At 39.1% G+C, this 22443-nt stretch overlaps 1 protein-coding gene across 11 annotated transcripts in view; it reads left to right on the top strand.

Moving 5' to 3' along the window:
* Positions 1 to 22443, top strand: part of LOC133459446 (neurobeachin-like) — a 176825-nt gene that overhangs the window by 89864 nt on the left and 64518 nt on the right. For all 11 annotated transcript variants that reach the window (XM_061739381.1, XM_061739380.1, XM_061739382.1 and 8 more), the window contains exons 14-21: positions 9617 to 9696; positions 9965 to 10027; positions 11884 to 11981; positions 13967 to 14059; positions 19752 to 19860; positions 19971 to 20052; positions 20289 to 20412; positions 21431 to 21623. In XM_061739381.1, the coding sequence (XP_061595365.1) occupies positions 9617 to 9696; positions 9965 to 10027; positions 11884 to 11981; positions 13967 to 14059; positions 19752 to 19860; positions 19971 to 20052; positions 20289 to 20412; positions 21431 to 21623 (842 nt within the window). The remainder of the gene's footprint in view (positions 1 to 9616; positions 9697 to 9964; positions 10028 to 11883; positions 11982 to 13966; positions 14060 to 19751; positions 19861 to 19970; positions 20053 to 20288; positions 20413 to 21430; positions 21624 to 22443) is intronic.

The raw sequence follows: 22443 nt of genomic DNA, 5'->3' as shown, positions 1-22443 counted from the left end.
AATAGCACAGCTTAAGCCTTAGAAAAAAAAACTGAATATCACAGAATGCCCCAAAATGATGGTTCAGAGACTGTTTGTTGTCTATGAGAATATTAGGCAGAATAGTGGTTCTGTGGTTTTTCATACTGCGACTCGGTTTAACCGGCGAAGCTGAGCTGGTGAATTTAGTATAAGAAATCATTTTAATTTGTGTAAATATCATAAATATGTCTGTGAAATTAATGTAGGGATGTTTGTATTTATACAGTTTATATTTATATGTTTCAGTTGATTACCTGCTGACAACAATCGTTGTTTAAGTTGGCATATGTGGAGTTGCTAACGAGGAAAATAAACCCGTGGAAAGACAACGATTGTGTGTTGGAGCTGAGTGTTACATTGTTTCACCGGTCAATCGCACCCCCTGCGGTGGGATTTATTAATCATAACAACGTTAGGCTGGTAAAAACCGTACAGTGGCCAGGAAAACTCCCCTTTAGGAGGAAAGAAACCTGGACCAGGACCATGGGCCAGACCAGATATCAGCACCACTCAAGGTGACAAAACTTGCTTATAATTTAAAAAACAAAAATCCATGTCTGTAGATTATATTTTGGTATGATAACCCTTCCTGAGTGGCAGCTGTATCAGAGTTATCAGCTCATGAAGTTCAGAAAATTACATTTTAGATGCTGGTGCATATCCTGGTTTAGACTCATGTTCAGGATATCTGTCAATGTTTCACAATATTGTCTTTGGTATCATTTTAAGTATTCATTCAAGCTAAGATGTGAATCTTTCTGACCAACATAGAGGTCACTGCAGCTCTTTAAACTATAAACAACACAAATTTTTTATTTAATTTTAATTAATTACTTTTTTGTGTAAAAATTTAATTTTTACACAAATATTTTATCCCTGTGTCATCTAGGAACAACAGGGACACAAAATACAAAAACTGGAATACTCATAGGACCATAAGGATTCAGGAAATGTATAATATACCCCATACTTTATCATTGTTGCAGGTCATTGTGAGCCTTAAACTAGAAGAGCATCATTAGGCTCCTATAAAACTATAACAGCCACTAGGTTAATGTCACAAACTGGTTTTATAAACAACATTATAAACAATATTGAAAACAAAATTAACATCGTTATTAATGGGAATATGTCAAGATCTGATTATAGTTAGGCTACGTTTTGTGTGTACTTAAGATAGTGTCAAGAAGGTTAACCGAGTACAGAATCATCACATAATGTCACTCAAACTATGATCCAACTGCCACTCAGGAAGGTTATCATACCGAAATATCATCTACAGACATGGATCTTTTCAAAAATCATAGGCATGTTTTGTCACCTTGAGTGGTACTGACAGGGGAAATGTTGGGCTCTGGCGGACCGCAGGCAGGTGGAAGCAGCAGTGGGATGATCAGAGGGGGGACTGCAGGCAGGTGGAAGCAGCAGTTGGATGATTAGAGGGGGGACTACAGGCAGGTGGAAGCAGCAGTGGGATGATCAGAGGGGGGACTGCAGGCAGGTGGAAGCAGCAGTGGGATGATCAGAGGGGGGACTGCAGGTCAGCAGCTCCTGAAGCTCCGGCCTGCAAACATGCACAAAAGAGAAAAAAAAAAGCGACCCGGCCCAGTAGAACCAGTACCTGCGTTAGTGACCCGGCCCAGTAGAACCAGTACCTGCGTTAGTGACCCGGCCCAGTAGAACCAGTACCTGTGTTAGTGACCCAGTAGAACCAGTAAAAAAGTAAAGTAAAAAAGGGGCACAACAAACTACAAGAACGATGGACTAAAATAATGGCTATGAGATACTTATAATAAATAAAAAATAGAAGAGGAGAAGAGAAGAAGGAAAGAAGAGAAGAGAAGTAGACAACACTGTAACAACAGTCGGCATGGAGGAGGAGGCTGGCAGTTTTTGTTTACCGTCATACAGTTGCTGTAGTTGAGTCAGTGCTGGAGGAGACACATGCAGTGGTGGTACGGCAGTTTCACAGCAAATGAAGCATTAAAATAAGATGTCGTGAGTACTCCCGGCAGTGTCTGAGCTGCAGACGCTGCTCCAATACATCCCCATCTTTCCCAACATCTTGGGAGTAAAGTAATTTTCCTGGAACTTTATTTTGGCCTTGGTCTTTATGATGGAAAACCCACCAAGTTCCCCACAACATGAAACTGATTTATGTCCACAGCATCCGTATACGCACATGCCTGAGGTGTAATCACTCCTCCCCTGGCAACCCCTGCCTGCCTGGGTGAACGCAGCGGAGCCCCATGCTGCACATGTCAGGGTTCGGGAATAAATAATACATTTTCAGAAACACAAACTGAACGTCTTTTAAAGGGGGAACACTGACTACGTTTACAGTACATGCAGTCAAAATTGGGGTTAAGGTCAATATTCCGGTTACTGAATCATTTTGAATAATCTGTTTCCATGCGTGAGCTAACAGGGTTATCCCTGTATACATGGTAATTAATCATTTGGGATATCTGGATCAAACCAGCGACGCATGGAGAACGTCATGACGCAATTCCCGTCATTTCAGCTTCTTCTTCCTGTATCCAAATCCAAAACAACAACAATAACAGCAGCACGGTGGATAATCAACAGCCCAGTAGAACTTGGACCTGTAGTTCTCCTTTTTCAGCGTCTTCCAGCGGAGCTTGAGCTGGTCTGGCATTCCTACAAATCCTGCCTTGCGCAACCTTTCGCTCACCTTTTTGTAAATCTGGCTAATCCTTACTTATCCATACTTTCTACCGTCTACAAATGCAGAAATGTTCATATCTTTCATTACATTTATGAAGTGATTAGTCTCCTCCTGGTCTTGCGTTTCTCCGTGTTTATAAGAAATTCCTGGACTCAAAAGACCAGGATTCCTTGCGTAAAGAACGTGCAGAAAACAAATTCCTGTACCTTTTGATGGGGATATCCCGTTAGCGTATACATGACCAAATATTCGGGTTAGAAAAGGAGTTATTTTTATTATTATCTTTTTATCTTTGGAGGTACGGTTATGTGCTTGTTTGCTTACTTGCTCTCATGGTGCGTCTCTCTCCTTCTAGCTGTATTGTGTTCATGAAATAAGAATGGAAATAAGGATTTGTGAAAATAGGAATTTTGGCTAATACATAAAAGAGTGAAGTGTAAGGGATGTATAGGGGAGGGAGGTAACAGGGGGGTTAGAAGGTATTTAAAGGCATGTTAGGCCTCTCTTTGCTTTGTTTGTGTTTGTTGTTTAGATATGTCCTTTTAATATTTTTTTTTTTAATTTAATTTTTATTTATTTATTTTTTTTTTCTTCGTGTATATGTTGAGGTTGGTGTCTGTCTTATGTCTATATATGTATATTAGTTTTTTTTGTTGTTATACTGAACGTCACTATGGTGTGGCACATAGAAAAATAAAGTACAAAAAAAAAAAAAAAATAGAAAAGGAGTAACCCAGGGCTCATATTCGGGTTTTTGAAAACCGGAATATGAGCAAATTCCGGTTATTCAAAGGTTGAATTGAATTGAATTCATTGGTGTTTACATGGCCGTGCGCAACCGGGTTATTGCTAATATTCCGGTTAGAAAAGGGTTATTAATGCATGGAAACGTAGTCACTGTGTTTGTGTCCTCAGATGACCAACAGTGTCCTTTGAAAGCCCATTTCAAGAACTATCTTATATTTATTCAACTGTAAACACATGCTCTCATGTTTCCAGTGAGAACAGTGTAGTTAGTTTTATTTGGACAAGAACTGAAGATGTAAAAAAAAGAAATGGTATTCAAACAGAGCGTTGTTTTACAGCATATTCTGTGTTTTCACTGCACTGGGAATTGAGCACAGACGGTTTTATCACGGCTCTGTAGACACATGGAGCATCAGGGGGTCAGGGCACGCTCTCACTTTAATCAACCTCCTTTTTTTTTGCCCGAGACTCTTTGCTCACTATGGTTATGCATCCCATGTTGCCATGGTAACAGACGGGTGTGATGGGCAGATCCAAGGCAGCTTTTGGAATTTCTAATCAAGTGTCTGTCTGGCTTCTTTCCTGTGCTGGTTGCCGGTTGACTGCTGGGATTATGCCCAATAAAGAAGCTCTGATAACAGCACAGTGACAATTAGCCTGAGACACAAACTGTCATTCACATCTCCGAGCTACTGGTTGTGGCATGACCGTCTGCATGTCTGTACTCCGCACTGTGCCGTCTGAGCGTGATATGCACTCATTTACATAGTAATAGGAAGCTGTTTTCATCCCACCACAGCCTTTGTGGATTAAAAAAGTATTAATCTGTGTCAGTCTGAGGGAATGAGGTTGAAACCAAGTTGCTCTGATGCTTTTTTATTTATATTTTGTGTTCTTGCCCTGCACTGGCTCTACATTTGGTTAGAAATGCATAATTCATTCCTGAATTTTACATGCTTTTTAAAATAATTCCACTTTGGTGCTGAATGGAAATTGGTGTCAGATCTGTGGAAAGACGGAGTGTACCGGAGCGAATTCAACACCCCGGGCCTTTGGCCGCACTCTGTAGCGCGGTTAAAATTCAGTGGAAATGGTCATTAAATGCCTTCGATTTAGTGGAGAAAAAAGAATTTAGATAAAACAAATCAGTAATAAAACAAGTTTGGACACTGTATCCGTAGGTTTTCAGTTCATTGTATACGGTTGTATTATCTTGAATTAAAGGGGACCTGATACGGCATCTAATACCTACTTTAAACAGGCCTCGAATGTCTTAAAAACAAGCTTTTGATTGTTTTTGCTAAATAAATTAGAAATTCAGCCTCTGAGCCATGTCTTTATCTTCCCATTCTCTAACCTCATTATCTATGTGGGATTCTGAGTGGGTGGGGCAGCTATGATAATGAGCCATGTGCTGATTGGCTGCCTGAATTACGTGATACACCGCCAAACTATGTTAATCGCGCCTGTCGTTACGTAACGACGGGAGCAGAATCTTATTGTCTCGTAGATCCACATCACACTGGACGATCATCCAGGCGGCTGTACAGACACTGCAGAATTTGGTTGCTTTCCTCCTTCTCTGAGTTGGCAGGCTGAGGGGAGACCACTTTATATATGTTAAAGCAAGAAAAAAAATGTTTTTCAGAATAGGTCTCCTTTAAGTTATGATTTCATTCGTTATATTTATTCAAAGATTAAATCTACACGTGTTAAGCTGGTGGAAGTTGTGCATTCTTATAAATAAAAAAGAATAAATGATTTAGAATAGATTAAAAAAGAATATATTGATTTGCACAAAATCTAACCTTTATATTTAACTGATAGAACTCATGTGAGCATGTGCTTGTATCTGTGTTCAATTCAATTCAATTCTATTTTATTTATACAGCATCTATTACAACAGAAGTTGTCTCTAGGCGCTTTGCAGTGTTGATTGCTGTGAAATAATAAAAAGAATAAAAAGTGAGGCCAGAGCATATTTACCCTGGTGTTGCGTCACCTCTTTTTAACAACACTCTTAACAAGTGTTGCTGCAGTTTTAGAGTGAAATCTTTTCCCATTCTTGCCTGAAAAAGGATTTAGTCCCTTCATAAATGTGCACTTGAGTCGAGCCATGCACACCGAGACACCACCACTCCGGAGGCGTTTGAACTGTGCACTGATAACCAGATGCAATCCCTCCCTTGTTCACCCCGGAGGACGCTGCCGCCGCTATTTCCAGCAGAATTTCACATATTGATTGGTTGGGCCTCAGAACAGATCCTGACTGCATCTCCGTCCAACTGAAACGAACTGGGCCCAAGAATAGGGAGCGGATGTTTGGATCCTGTAAATGTTACTCTGTAACTTATTTTTTCTTGTCAGTGTGTGTTCTTTAGCTCGTACAGGGATTTCCACCACAGTCATATCTGTTTCAGATGTGCTGAAGATCACCATCACCCAGTATTGGTTTTTTGTCCCTTGCGGACAAATATTTCTGCAGATTCTTTCCACATATAAAAAAAAATACGTTTCATAGATAGTAATATGTTGTTTTTCTGTTTGAGAAGGCTGTCACAGAGATATAAATCTCTCTCTATCTCTGCTTTTTAGAGGCTCAATCTCCGTAGGATGCTCTTTTCATCTTTAATCGTGTTAGTAACTGTTGCCAATTAACCTAATTAGTTGAGATATATCAGTCTGTCTTTTTTTTTCTAATTTTAAAACTAACCTTTTTCAATTTCTTTCCTGATTTTTAAAAAAGAATTAGTATTTTTTACTCAGAGAGGTGTTTTTCTCTCCTTGACTTATTATTGTACACACATACACACAGAGACACAGTGTATGCTTGATTTAAGAACTGTAACTCTCTGACCACTTTTATTCTGCAGCAGGATGACAAAGATCTTAATATGAATCAACAGTTTTCTGGAATAAATGTGACACAAATGAGATCTAGAGGAGGAAAATTCAAATCAAAGAGGGAAAGAATATGATTAAATTTTCCCCTTGGAAGCAATTCACATGAATATGATTTTTATTTAAGCCCTCTTCAAACAAAGATATGAAGAGTAGGAGATACTTGCATTCTCCGTGTGCATACACGCATACGCTTGCTTAATGCAGAGCTGCTACGTAACCATGATGGATGGCCACTGTCCCCTTCCAGCTCATGTACAGCCTGACGGCTGAGGATGATGGATAGCTGTGGATTGCTTTGGTCTCCTGTTTTTGCTGCGTGAAAAGCAGCTGAGCTGAAACTTTGAAGCTGCCAGAGCAGGACAAAGAAATACCACGCAGGAGCTTCGTGGTTTTACTCTCTTCACTCCTTTTATGTTTCTCTCAGCTCACTTCTGCTTGCTAAATAGCAGTGGATCAAAACACTTAGGTACTGTAGGAGCACTGGGTGGTAAAATGGGGAAAAAAATCGGGATAAAAAAAAAATATATATATATATATATATAAAAAAAAGATTTGCCAAGCAAATTCATTTAAAATGTAAAAATAACTTTGTCACGTGTTTTTCGAAATAAGAATAGATTATTAAGGATATATATTGATAAAATAAATATATATGATATATATCATATAATATATATTACATATATATATATATATTAAAAATGCATATATATATATATATATATATATATATATATATATATATATATATATATATATATATATATATATATATATATATATATATATATATATATATATATATATATATATATATATATATATATATACAGTATACATATATATGCCTTAGGTTTTTACCAACATTGTATAAACCATTAATATATATGCAGACACAAAAAAAAAGTAAATAAGAATAGATTATTAAGGACCCTAAAAAAAGAACTGATGCTCTTCAGTTCGGACATAAAATATTGTTTATGGTTTGAAAGAGGAAATGTGTAAAATAAATTATGAGGTACCAAATTAGCACAAGATGACCCTCAGGAGAGGAAGTGTCCTCACTCTTGGACTCATAATGTCCATCTAAACCATAGTGGTGTGTAGAAGAAAAGAAAGCCTAATTTGCAGCCTCCTAAAAGTCTTGCTTGTAGGAAAGAAAGGGCTGCATTGTTGATAATGGTGATGTTGGTGGTCAGTTTAAATGTCCAGAGACGATGTGGGGCTTTTTTTCTGTTTGGAATAAGATTATTTTGTAAAGCATTGATCTCCACATGGGACGTCCATAAAATGAGAATGACCCAAAACATCTTAACCCAAGAAAGAGTGCAGTGGCAAATGCACACAAGCCAGACACTGTTTATTGTTTCTTAGCAACTGAATGGGCATCTGTTGAGAAGGAGCGAGAACAATCTACACGTATATGTAACACCTTTTTAACCTTGTTTCAAGGACACTCGGGGACATGGAAATCCAATCTCCCAGTCGGAGGACAGTCTGATCTGAAGGCCACTTCAAAACAGTTATTTAGCAGTGGTTGTGAGCTGATTCATCAGACGTACAAATGACTCACCTTGAGAATAAGTGGAACACTGTGACATCGATGCCAAAGCGCTGCCAGCATCCCATTGGTCCCTTTTCTTCTTTAAAGCTTCCGAAGCACCCAAGCTGCTGCTCTGAGAAGTGTCAGGAACGTGAAAGTGTTTCAACACACTTTTGACATAAATGCCAGCTGTAACAATTGAATGAATGGGTTGTGGCAAAAATATTGCTTAGGCAAGGCAAGTTTATTTGTATAGCACAATTCAACACAAGGTAATTCAAAGTGCTTTACATCAGCATTAAAGCAGCACAATGTAACTTTCAGCTTTTGTTGAGTTTGGCGGCTCCTTTGGACAAAAGCGGTAGTGCTTTACAAGTAGTGTGGCAGGGTTCCTACCATCCACCTCAAAGTTACATAGTGCCAGTGAAGGTGATACAGACCCCTCAGACCATGACAGAGGTTCATTAAACCTGTTGGAAGTTGATGTACCATCACAATGACTCTGGAAATATGATATTAAGGTGGAAAAGTTACATTGTGCTGCTTTAAAAGCGGGAAGACATAATTAAACAGTAAGTAACAAATACAATGAAATAAAATGATAAGAAAAGAGGTAAAATAATGAAAAGCACAAGTTGCTGAAAAGTAAGGGCAGTAGAGTACAGCAGGTACACATCTCATTCGCGGTTTTCAAAAAGTATTTAATTTAAAGGAGCTTGAGGCTCCTTTTAAGAAATGAGACTCTCTAGCGCCACCCTTCACCACGACGGTCGTCGGGGGTACTGCAGCCAACAGTGAAGCCGGCACGGGAGAACGGGGAGAACGTGCATGCAGCGTCATGTGACGTCACATCCGCAGGACAGCGCGGGAAATTCGGGACCGAATTGCAGCACATTTTGCAGCACACAGCCTGTTCAAGGCAACGGAGAGATACACTAGAGGGCTCATTCTTTTTGGTTTGGAACGCTTCATCTGACATTATTACTAGAAAACTTAAAACGTATACGGATTTTTTTTCATAAATCCTGCCTCAATCCTGCCTCATGCTCCTTTAAGAGTGCGTTTAAATAACAAATAAAATGAAATAAGATGATAAGAAAAGAGGTAAAATAATAAAAAGCGCAAGTTGTTTAAAAATAAGGGCAGTAGAGCTTAATGCATCCAGACAAGCTTTCATATATATCAAGCAGCTTCTGGTGCTTTTGTGTTTTAAGCTTGATTATTTCTTTTTGCAGAATTTCTTCTTCACAGAAAACAGCTGAGATACAGTGGATTACTGTTGCTGTTCGGTTTGGATCATTCAGACCATCAGTCACATTTCTGCAAATTGCTGCGCCTTTGCTGTAATAAGTTAGATTAGTCAAGCATAAAGTATCTAGACTGCCAAATTGCCCCTGGATTTTAATGACGGTGATTTACAGTTTACATTTCCGCTGTAGAGTGACTGTGTGTGTGTGTGTGTGTGTGTGTGTGTGTGTGTGTGTGTGTGTGTGTGTGTGTGTGTGTGTGTGTGTGTGTGTGTGTGTGTGTGTGTGTGTGTGTGTGTGTGTGTGTGTGTGTGTGTGTGTGTATTCCCTGCTCTCCAGGAAGTGTAATAAAAGTGAATATGAGTAAACAGAAGGGCTCTCAGACGTGGATAGCTTATCATTATGACGTGTAAAGATTGCACTTTTAGCAGGAAATGATTTTTGTGTTTTTGTGTCTCTGCTTAGATGGACCGCGGCCGTCCCAGAAAGAGATCATCTCCCTCCGAGCCTTCATGCTGCTTTTCCTCAAACAGCTCATTCTCAAGGTAGAGTGAGAGAAATTGATTATATTTCTTACCTCGTTGAAGCTGCGAGAAATCACTTGACTTTGATTATGTTCTCTCTGTTGGCATAATTTCAACTATGTGGAAATGGCATTCTAGATCAGCAGCCTGCATAAAGCACCGGAGCGTTTTGTGTTTGCGTGCACGTGTATTGATTTGTTCCCGCCGCTGCATCCAGTCATCTGAAGTTAATAATAAATGGGCATAACTGAAGTTCCTAAATGCTTTGATGAGCGCTTGTGTTTCCCAGGACCGGGGAGTGAAGGAGGACGAGCTGCAGAGCATCCTCAACTATCTACTGACCATGCATGAGGTAAACGCTTCCTTCTGGATCCAAATACACTGAGAGCTGGAACCATCTTGTCATTTTCAAAAACTGCTGCCTCATATACAAATTCTGTCACAGCTTAGCTCCGCCGCCACTCTGTAGCCTTATAACATTTAGATCACCCGCAACAAGTGTCACCAGAGAGGCTGCTGGAGGTGATTGTTATCCCATTCAGGAAAACTGTATTTCGTCCATCAGTTTTTACCTACAGGGCAGCTAATGAGTAGGGGTGTAACAATATATCGTGCCACGAAATTTTGCGATACAAAAACGTCACAATACGTGTCGTGGAGGTGACAAAGTGTATCGCGATATTGGGTTATTAATATTACTCTATTGTGTTGATTAGAAACGCGTGTAACGACCAAACCTCGACCCGCGGACCAAAATCTCCCTCCGCTCAGAAGAAACTAGTACCGTTTTGGTCCCAATCACGGGACTCTTGCAGGGTTTTGAGCTCTGAACTTTTACTTATGTAAGGCTGGTGTAGAGTTAAGCCTTACCTTATTAAATTAAACCTTTTTGGGGTGGTGAGTAGGATAAACACGGGGAAACTTCTGCTGAGTTCCAGTGTACTTTAATGTCCCTCAACAGTGTAGGATTTTAGAACATCAACACAGCACCTAGTGCCGTACTGTGGCGTATCACTCCGCCCAATCTAAAACAGACTAATCACTACAGATAAACTGACTAGTGTCATTATAGTCCCTGATTTACATCAGAATATAAAGAATATATTTATAAAATAATGAACCCTGAATTACCAAAATAACCTTCTTAACAAAAATAAATCTCCTCTTACACTTATAAGGTGAGCATGAATCAATCTTTTTATGATGTAAAATTGTAAGTATTTATTTACTTTTATTTATTTATTTAATTTTAGTTAAATTTCTGGAAAAGAAAAAAGTCAAATCATACATGAGAGAAACTATTCAGTTTGTGGTAAAATATTTTTACTTGTATGAAACTGAAGATCATAATGCAGACCTGACATTTACTTTTAGTTCAGTTTGTGGAAAATGGTTGGCCTGGCTTTCTCTTTAAAACTTAAACAGTTATAAAGCATTACAAACTGAAACAATAGGGCAAATGCACAGTATTGTTTTGTATTTTGTGTCTTTCAAATAAAAGACAATTTTTTCTAGTCATATGTTCCTCATTCAAGGTTGTTAAAAAAATAATGTTATAATATCGTATCGTTATCGTGACCTCAATATCGTGTATCGTACTGTATCGTGAGATTAGTGTATCGTTACACCCCTACTAAATATTGTACCTATGACATGTATTTGTTTTTACTGTAATTTGTTGCTTTTATTACTACGCCTTGTGTTCCTTCTGGCAGGGGGACTGCCAATGGAAATGAGCCTTTTGGCTACAATGGGATGTATTTATATTTTTAAAATGTTCATTAATGTACATTGTCCCTCTATAACAAGTACATGCAAAAGAAAGAGTGACAAAAGAAAGAAAGAGAGAGGGCAAAAGAGGGACAGGGAGAGGGTGAGAGCGCTTGAGTGAGCTGCTGGTAAAGTGTGCGTTAGTATAATGTGTGAGCTGCAGCTCCGGTCCACTCTGACTGAGAGTGAGTCAGCCTCGGCTATTTGACAGCATGAAAAATGCTGCAACAATGGACCAAGCAGAATGTCCTCTTCTGTAACAATTATATCTATTCTTGCTCTGAAAAACCACCTGCTCCTCCACAACCCCCCCCAACCCTTCCGTGTCCAACCCGGCAACTTTCTCTTTGTCCTTCTAGCCCTCTATTCATGTGTCCCGCTGAGCTTTCTCCTCCTCCTACGTCTCACCTGTTCAACTTTGCTTTCTTTACTTTGCAGGATGAGAATATCCACGATGTGCTCCAGCTGTTGGTGGCTCTGATGTCTGAGCACCCGGCGTCCATGATCCCTGCGTTTGACCAGAGGAATGGCATAAGGTGAGTGCTGCCCCCACACTCAGGTGTACATGAAACGTTCTGAAGGACGGGGAAGAACTCACTTTTAATCTGTTTTTTAGCCCAGTAATGTCACTGGTGAGTAACGGTTGCACATATGCAGGGCTGCCCCTGCATGGAGGCCCCCCCGCCCTCAAACCTCTCCCCATCCCACATGTGTCATTGATACAAAATGACCTTATAACAACATGCTATTTAACTTGACAACCCGTCAATAACAAATGTACGGTAGATAAATAACAACTAAAAATCAACCTGAAATAATAAATAAATATTAAATAAAAAACTTAAAACTGAAATAAAAAAGTCACAAATTGTGATCAATTACTTGGACTAAATAAGGACTAAATAAATTTAGGACTAAATAAGCTTACACTTCTTCCTACTCCTTTTTTGGCACATGTAAATCAAGATAGCAAGTTTTAAAGGATGAAATTCTTTGTTTTGTTGTTTTGTTTTCTTAAACTTCTCATGAAGTGTTGTTTCTTTTTGTTTTTTTAACATGTACAAAAATAAAATAAATCAAATCAAATCAAAAAAATTACTCACTAAAAGAAAGTTTCCTCCACCTCAATCCCCTACAAAAAACTGAAAGCAGTTCCAGCAGGTCTGAAGTCAGAACTAAACACACGCGTGTGCCTTTTACAGATGCATTTATCTCATTAAAAATAATCAAACTTCTTAAAAATATAAATTGATGTAAAGCTATAGCCAATTTATTATATATTGTCTAAAGTTTGTAGCTTATATAAGACCACTAACTGGTCATGTGACCACTCTTTTTCAACAGAGGTGAATGCAGAAGGCGTTAACAAGGTATTCAATAAATGTTCATCAAGGCTGCTGGAAAAACACAATCCTCCGGTCTAGACAGAGATGGAGACAGATTCATATCTGAGTGGCATTTCAGGTGTTTGTGCTACAAAGTTTTATTTCAACAACATACCAACCTTCAAGTGAAGCACGAGTGTTACTTTTGCCCATTGTCGTCTCTTGCTCCTGATTTGTGATGTCTTTTGGACGAAAAGTTGAAATCTCTGCAAGAGCCTTCCTGCACCTTCTGATTGGTCAGATTTCAGGTGCTGCCAATCATTGCACGGCCAGATTACTCACCATTCAGATCTCTTTCCTTCCCTCCTCCTCACGGTAGCGCATATGCACATCCATTACGCATATGTGTTGCCGAGCAAATGCATTCCCCTCGCGCAAAATGCGGCCCCCGTTGGAAGACGAACCCTACACACAGTTCTGTTCTGCGTTTAGGGAGGGGCGGCACTGCACATATGATAGAATAAATGTATTCAAACAAAAGCATCTATTTTGTAAAAGCAGCCAAATTTGCTTTATAAATAATCCAAATACAAAGTAGATGACATGGCACGTTTCTCATAATTGATGTGTTGTACAAATATGAAATGATGAACTGATGTAGCCATTAAGATTTTAACATCACCAGGAGATTTCAAAATATTTGAGTCATGAATTTAAATAAAACAGATGCAGCGTTATTTCCTGGTAAAATGAAGTGAACCGCATCTGTCGTTCTTGTATGATGTGTTTTATAACTTCAGTGTTCTTCTTCAGCTAAAGGAAATTGAAGGCTTTACTACGGTTACATTGATCTCCACGTGTTGATTTAAAACACTAAACTGACTTTTCAAAGACAGTTTAATAACCCAACCCTGCTGGTGATTATCCCGACGCATAACTACATTTGGATGTCTTTTTCTTAGGTTGCTATGGTAACTCATCAGCCGTTAGAGAGCCGCCTGCAAATTATGTTGTGTTGGCCCTTTATTTTACAAGCCTGTGTGGTTTCCTTTGAAGTGGAAAGCTTCAGTCCAGAGGAGTTGATGACCGTAACAGTGAAGAACCCCGGCCCTGCTCTCGTTGTCTCTCTGTTTTTCTTCCTTTACTTCAGACCACATCTTTCACTACTCAATCCCTGTGTGTGTGTTGCGTTCCAGGGTGATCTGTAAGCTCCTGGCCTCCAAGAGCGAGAGCATCCGGGTCCAAGCACTGAAGGTTCTGGGCTACTTCCTGAAGCACCTGGGCCATAAGTAAGTTCCTCTTTTTTTTGTCTGTGCCTTTCCATGTGATTTAACCTGTTGTGTAGTATTCAGGAAACACCGGTAGTAAATGCCTCAAATGAGGATTTTAATACATTTTTATTAACGGATAGCCCCTTGAGATGAATCGTCTGGACAACACAGTCACATACAACTACCTCCTCGCACTGCTGTAAATACTTCCACACTCATGCGAATGCTGCAATCACCCATGTGTACAGGACTGTCTCAGAAAATTAGAATATTGTGATGAAGTTCTTTATTTTCTGTAATGCAATTAAAAAAAACTAAAATGTCATACATTCTGGATTCATTACAAATCAACTGAAATATTGCAAGCCTTTTATTATTTTAATATTGCTGATTATGGTTTACAGTTTAAGATTAAGATTCCCAGAATATTCAATTTTTTTGAGATAGGATATTTGAGTTTTCTTAAGCTGTAAGCCATGATCAGCAATATTAAAATATTGTGTCTATTTCACTGCATAAGCACTTCTGGTTAGATGCTAACTGCATTTCGTTGCCCTGTACTTTTGACATGTGCAATGACAATAAAGTTGAATCTAACATAATACATAATACATAAGGCTCTCACACACCAGTCAAGACCTACCACACCTGAAGAGCACAAGTAAATACTCTATAAACACAGTAATAACAACAAGAACAACAATATTAATAATAGTCATTGTCATCATCATTATTATACAATATATGAAAACATAGATACATTATGTATATAAAAAAAAAAAGAAATGATACAAATGAGAAGGCAATACTGCTAGAGGCAACTACATGGTTGAGAATTGAGGTTGGAGAATATCCACGAGAGTTTTTAAAGAGATGTAATGAATTGAGTTTTCTCATATTGATGGGTAAGTTGTTCCAATCTGATGGGGCTTTGAACTTAAAAGCACGTCTGCCAATTTCTTTAAATGTCAAAGGAACAAAAAAAGAAGGAATGCTGAGTGTTTCTGAGAGAATATGAGGATGTATATGGAATCAAATATAGTTTTAAGTAAGATGGATAATTAAAGTGGATACATTTGAATATGAGCCGAGGGAAACCAGTTTAATGACTGATACATGGAGCAGTGGTGAGTTTGGTTTGGGCACCTTAAGACAAATCTACAGAGACTGTTGTAAATGACATTGAGGGGTTGAAGATGTGATTCATAAATGTTCTGGTAAACAACATCAGCATCATCTAAAATGGGTAATAACAGTTGTGTGACAATTATTTTCCTTGTTTGTAGAGTGAAACAGTGACTACGTTTCCATGCATCAACAAACCTTTTCTAACCGGAATATTAGCAATAACCCGGTTTTGCACGGCCATGTAAACACCAATAACCCCTCTGAATAACCGGAATTTGCTCATAGTTTTTAAAAACCCGAATATGACCCCTGGGTTCCTCTTTTCTAACTGAATATTTGGTCATGTTACGCCTAACGGGATATCCCCATCAAAAGGAACAGGAATTTGTTTTCTGCGCATGTTATTTTCGAAAGGAATCTTGGTCTTTTGAGTCCAGGAAGTTCTTATAAACACGGAGAAACACAAGACCAGGAGGAGACTAATCACTTCATAAATGTAATGAAAGATATGAACATTTTGTAGACAGTAGAAAGTACCGGGATAGCCAGATTTAGAAGAACGTGAGTGAAAAGTTGTGCGAAGCAGGATTTGTATGAACGCCAGACCAGATCAAGCTCCGCTGGAAGACGCTGAAAAAGGAGAACTACAGGGACAAGAAACAAAGCGGTACCAGCCGGTCTGATTATCCGCCGTGCTGCTGTTATTGTTGTTGTTTTGGATTTGGATACAGGAAGAAGAAGCGGAAATGACAGGAATTGCGTCATCACGTTCTCCGTGCGTCGCTGGTTTGATCCAGATATCCCAAATGATTAATTACCATGTAAACAGGGATAACCCTGTTTACTCACGCATGGAAACACATTATTCCCAATGTTTCAGTAACCGGAATATTGACCTTAACCCCAATTTTGACTGCATGTATGTAGTCAGTTTATTGAATAGTAAAGGATGCCTAGGATGTAATTTAGTTGTGATGGACTCGATATGATGTTTGAAGGTCAGTAATGGGTGGATCCAGAGGCCGAGGTGTTTGAATGAGGTCACGTGTTCAAGGGGTGAGCCATCGTTAAAAAGAATATTGAGATCTGGGTTATTTCAAGGCCTAATCTGGTACCAAACAACATTGACAGGATACGCTTAGAATCTTTCTCTCAAAGGAAACCTTTTTTTTTTTTTTTTTTTGCGATGACCAAAATAAAAAGGGGGAAAAATGTAGATCATTGAGGGGAGATGGCAGGAGGTGCGAGGCTCCACATAATCAGTGAGAATTAGAGAGGCGCATCGCCGCCTTCAGCGGGCCTTCAAAGGCCTGTTTGTTTGTGTGTGAGAGAGCGATGGCCTCGTCGTCACGTCCAGGCGGAATAATCGCGGTGACAGCGACACACTGGTAGGGAGCTGGAGCCTTGATGAGCAGCCGTGAACGGCCGGGGATTTATTCCTCCCGTGTGACTGGCTCACCTCTCAGAGCAGAACACGAGAGCCGGCCACCGTGTTGCACCTGAGCCCTGCTCAACCCCCCGCCAACCTCACATCTGCTCCCACCACCTTACCTTACACCTTTCATTTACACACAACAAATCATGCTCACACAACAACAACACAACAAATCATGCTCAAAAGATCTGCCCATCATTTAGGTAGGAGCACTGGGTGATAAAATGGGGAACAAAATCGGTATAAAAATATATATATAAAAAAAAAAAGATTTGCAGAGTAAATTCATTTAAAATGTAAAAGTAACTTTGTCACGTGTTTTGGAAATAAGAAAAGATACGTACGTTTCCATGTGTTTTTCGCGTTATAGACTAGCAGCTGATGTCACCCCTGATCCCGACCCCCCCTCCCCTTCACATTTAATAAAATAAAAAAAATATATATATATATATAAAATAAAGATATATGATATATATTATATATTAGATTATATTATTAAATAATTAAAAATAAATATATATATATTGATAAACTAAATTGTGATATATATTATATATATATATATATATATATATATATATATATATATATATATATTAATAAACTACATATATATTATATATTACATTATATTATTAAATAATTATATATATATATATATATATATATATATATATATATATATATATATATATATATATATATATATATATACTGTATATATATGAATTAATAAAATAAATATATATATGATATATATGATATATTAAAAATGCATATATATATATATATATATATATATATATATATATATATATATATATATATATATATATATATAAAATATATATTAAAAATGCATATATATATATATATATGCCTTAGGTTTTTACCAACATGGTATTAACCATTAATATATATGCAGACATAAAAAAAAAAAGTAATGAAGAAAAGATTTTTAAGGACCCTAAAAAAGAACTGATGCTTATCAGTTTGAACATAAAATATTGTTTATGGTTTGAAACAGGAAATGTGTAAAATAATGACCCTCAGGAGATGAAGTCTCCTCTCTCTTGGACTCGTAATGGCCATCTAAACCATAGTGGTGTGTATAAGAAGAAAAGAAAGCCTCATTTGCAGCCTCCTAAAAGTCTTGCTTGTAGGAAAGAAAGCGCTGCATTGTTGATAATGGTGGTGTTGGTGGTGTTGGTGTTGGATCACGGCTTGAGCCTATTGTATCTTGCTTTATGCTGCATGTGGGCAGAGGCTTTATTTCACTGCTTTGAGTTCAGTGACATTTCTTCTATAGAGAGAAGGCAGCTCATCTCTCAGTTATGTATAATATGCTATTTCTTCTTTTTGAGACGGTATCTGAAACATAATTATGAATTTATATCAAAAGAGAATACATTTAGTATCTAGATAATATGGCCAGAAAAACAATTTAGCACTATAATGGGATCTGATTGTTAATTTCAAGGAGTATGCTCATTTCCAGATACCATGCAATCATTTGATGCCTCAGAAATTCATTTAGTCGGATTTGAACAATAAAAAATTGGTTAAGCCTGATTTCTGAGTCTCTCATGTTGAAAGTTGTTGGTTTTTAGAAACACAGAATTCACTGATTGACAAGTTTAATGATTAAAGTCAGGGACTCGCATCCTCAGGAATGCTGTCTGCTGATTCCTTTTGTGATTTTAGTAATGGATCATCTTTATTTCTCCTATTGCTTCTGGTCTTTGGTCCAATTGTTCAACATGATGCCACCTGCCAGAGGAAATATAACTTGTCCAATCAGACCTTTTTCTGTTATCTCCAGCTAAGATGCTTCCTGAGAGCTAACCTGGGTCCTGAAAAGACTCTCCCTGTCATGAATGATGTTGAGATTTCTTTATGAGGGGAACACATATACATTCATTTGTAAAATGTATGGCCTGTTGATAAATGAGGGCCCAAAACCAGGTTTGCAAAAGTCTAGAATGAAATGGGAGTCAGATCTTAATGTTACAATTGATGAACATTTCTGGGCAGATTTATGTCGAAACAGCTTGTCAACTACTATCAATGCCCGGTATAGACTGATTAACTATAATATTCTACATCAATTATACCTTACCCCAGACAAATTACACTCATTCGAATCTGACCTGTCAGAGATGCTTCAGATGTGACACTGAAGATGGTTCTTTTCTGCATCGTACCTGGTACTGCACCAAAGTGAGGCCTTTCTGGCCTGATATCTGCTCCACTTTAACCAGGATCACAGGAGTTAGTCTCCACGGGACCCTGAACTGTTTTTATTGGGGAACTTTAAATGTATTCGTGGTTCTCTAAATGGTGCACAACTCAAATTCATGGAAGTTGCTCTGTGTGTGGCCAAGAAGTGCATTGCAGTATCATGGAAATCTGATTCCCCTCTATTTATCGACAGCTGGTCTTTTGAGATGAATAATTGCATCCCCCTGGAAAAAATCACATGTTGTCCCCGAAAACGATATAACACCTTTTTGAAAATTTGGCAGCCTTATCTAGACCACATCGATACATCTCTTACACCAAGTACTTAATTTAATTGTTTGTATTGACTTTCCACACTGACTTTTTTTTTTTGGAGTGGGGGGGGGGGGGGGGGTTATATTATGTATATACTGTTTGTATATGATGGTATACATTGCAAAACTGAAAATTAAATACAGGACTGTCTCAGAAAATTAGAATATTGTGATTTTCTGTAATGTAATTACAAAAACATAAATGTCATACATTCTGGATTCATTACAAATCAACTGAAATATTGCAAGCCTTTTATTATTTTAATATTGCTGATCATGGCTTACAGCTTAAGAAAACTCAAATATCCTATCTAAAGAAATTAGAATATTCTGGGAATCTTAATCTTAAACTGTAAACCATAATCAGCTATATTAAAATAATAAAAGGCTTGCAATATTTCAGTTGATTTGTAATGAATTCAGAATGTATGACATTTTTGTTTTTTTTAATTGCATTACAGAAAATAAAGAACTTTATCACAATATTCTAATTTTCTGAGACAGTCCTGTAGTCCAAAAAAAATGATTCCACCTTCTAACGTTGAACTGAAGTCTCACAGAGCTATTATTAATCCGTGTTCCTGTTCCGCAGGAGGAAGGTGGAGATCATGCACACTCACAGTCTGTTCACACTGCTGGGAGAGCGGCTGATGATGCACACCAACACCGTCTCCGTCACCACCTACAACACTCTGTATGAGGTACGGAAACCAGCAGCTCATTCACAAGCGCCATCTCTCTGTCGGTTTGTGTGTTCTGAGCCGTCAGAATCTCACAAGTGTTTTTAAGTGTTGTACATCCCTCTGCACAGATCCTGACGGAGCAGGTCTGCACTCAGGTGGTTCACAAGCCCCATCCCGAGCCCGACTCCACCATCAAGATCCAGAATCCCAGTAAGTGCAGAAGTGCTGTTGTGTAGCTGCTTCTCTCCGACCGTCTGCAGCTCTGTGCTCTGCAGATAACAATGTTATTTTAAGGCAAGCAAACAAAGAACAAAGCCTGGATTTACGGCCATCACAGCTCCCATCTTATTCATCTACATCCCGTCGCTCTTATTTCTTATTAACATCTTTCCATACCGTTCCCCCATCTGCTCTTTCATCTGGATATTGTTTTTCCCGTCCCCCAGTGATTCTGAAGGTGGTGGCCACCCTGCTGAAGAACTCCAGCCCCAGTGCCGAGCTGATGGAAGTCAGGAGGCTCTTCCTCACCGACATGATAAAACTCTTCAGCAACAGCCGCGAAAACCGCCGGTAAAAGCACACCAACACATTTAGTCAGCTATTCATAGTTGATGACTTAAAGGTATAGTCTGTAATGTTGGAGAACTAGCACATTTTCAATAAAACTACCCCATGTCTCATTCACCTGTAAGCAAGCCCGGTTTTAGGGGGGGGCAGGGGAGAACTGTGCCCACCCAAACGTGCATCCTGCCCACCCAATCAAAGTTATGGGGATCCTTTATTTTTTTATAATTTTATTTTTTTATAAATATTAAAAAATATCTCAGAATATCTGTACCGTTTCTGATTGGGTGGGCTCTGCGCATCATTTTTAGACACAACAATGAACACATACCGCAAAAGTTGTGTCTCGGCGGAGAGACCCGACGTCCCAGCAACATGAGACAACAGAGAAGTTCAGAACAGCACACAGAGCACACACTGAAGGCTGATTTATGGTTCCGCGTTACACCAACGCAGAATGGTGCGCGTCGCCACTTACCCTACGGCATAGCCGTGGCTACAGAGCCTGCAGGGCACCGCAGCCCCGCCAGCCACACCGCCACGGCACCGGCGCTTTCCGCCCTCGCCGGGATGGAGACGCCTCCATCCCCACGGACCTCCATACTGGGGAGGTGGTATTTTTGGCTGCGTTTTCTCGTTTTCTGCGCCATTTTTCAGCAAACGTGACTCCAGTGTGTGAAGTTTTCCGGCGTGCGTGCATGAGACAGAGGGGGGCGTGGGCGGGACTTAAAATGAAGGCATCTGATTGGTTCTTTCCCCCCTGCCAAGCCTCTGGTCCTGGACCAATCCCTGCCATGCGGTGCGCAAAAAACAGTTTTTACAGGATTAAAGCTGTCAGAGAGGTTGGATTTTTTTCTTTCCTTTTCCTGAACACATTATTCAATGGCTACTCTCAGGATGGAAGGACCATTTCACCCAGTATAACAATAAATGTTTTTGAATACGATTACTGACTATACCTTTAAGTCTGAGACGAAGCTTATGTTGTGCGTGGAAACTTATCCAGCGTTTGTGTTTGTTCCAGCTGCTTGCTGCAGTGCTCTGTGTGGCAGGACTGGATGTTTTCCCTCGGATACATCAACCCCAAAAACCCAGAAGAGCAGAAGATCACGGAGATGGTGTACAACATCTTCAGGATTCTGCTCTACCACGCCATCAAGTATGAATGGGGAGGGTGGAGGGTGTGGGTCGACACCCTGTCCATCGCACACTCCAAGGTGAGACACTTCTGCTCATTTCATCAATCAAAGTTTATTTTAGACGGGACAATGGATATTAATGAACACTACATTATGCAGCGTAAATACACCGGGTTTTAGCAGAAATGCTAGTTTCCACCCGCAGTCCCCAAAGAAAACATAAAAACCATTCAGTCAAACAATACAGTCAAACAAGGCAACACACATACATTGTAGCAAAATAGATTAAGCCACATTTAAAAGCAGTATGGATTGTATCTAAAGTGACTTGAGTTTAAAGTGACTTGAGCAAAAAATGCATATTACAATAATGAAATACTAGCGATGGTAATATTATGGTACTGAGAGTATCCAAGTTGCGTGTCATACAAAGTGCGTGTTGCATTGCACATTGCCCTAATACATAAAAATTAAAACAGATAATTCAAGGAGCATGAGGCTCCTTTTAAGAAATGAGACTCTCTAGCGCCACCCTTCGCTACGATGGCCGTTGGGGGTACTGCAGCCAACAGTGAAGCCGGCACGGGAGAACGGGAAGAACGCACATGCAGCGTCATGGGACGTCACATCCGCAGGACAGCGCGGGAAATTCGGGACCGAATTGCAGCACATTTTGCAGCACACAGCCTGTTCAAGGCAACGGAGAGATACACTAGAGGAAACATTCTTTTGGGTTTGGAACGCTTCATCTGACATTATTACTAGAAAACTTAAAACATATACAAATTGTTTTCATAAATCCTGCCTCAATCCTGCCTCATGCTCCTTTAACATTAAGACAAACTACACAGGTTTAAGCCTGGTTGTAATAACAGTGTTGTTCCTCCAATAGCCATGA

This window comes from Cololabis saira, chromosome 14, assembly GCF_033807715.1.
Source record: "Cololabis saira isolate AMF1-May2022 chromosome 14, fColSai1.1, whole genome shotgun sequence".
NCBI classification, from domain to species: Eukaryota; Metazoa; Chordata; class Actinopteri; order Beloniformes; family Belonidae; genus Cololabis; species Cololabis saira.
Note: the sequence above shows the minus strand (reverse complement) of the source record. Positions and strands in the feature narration are given on the sequence as shown.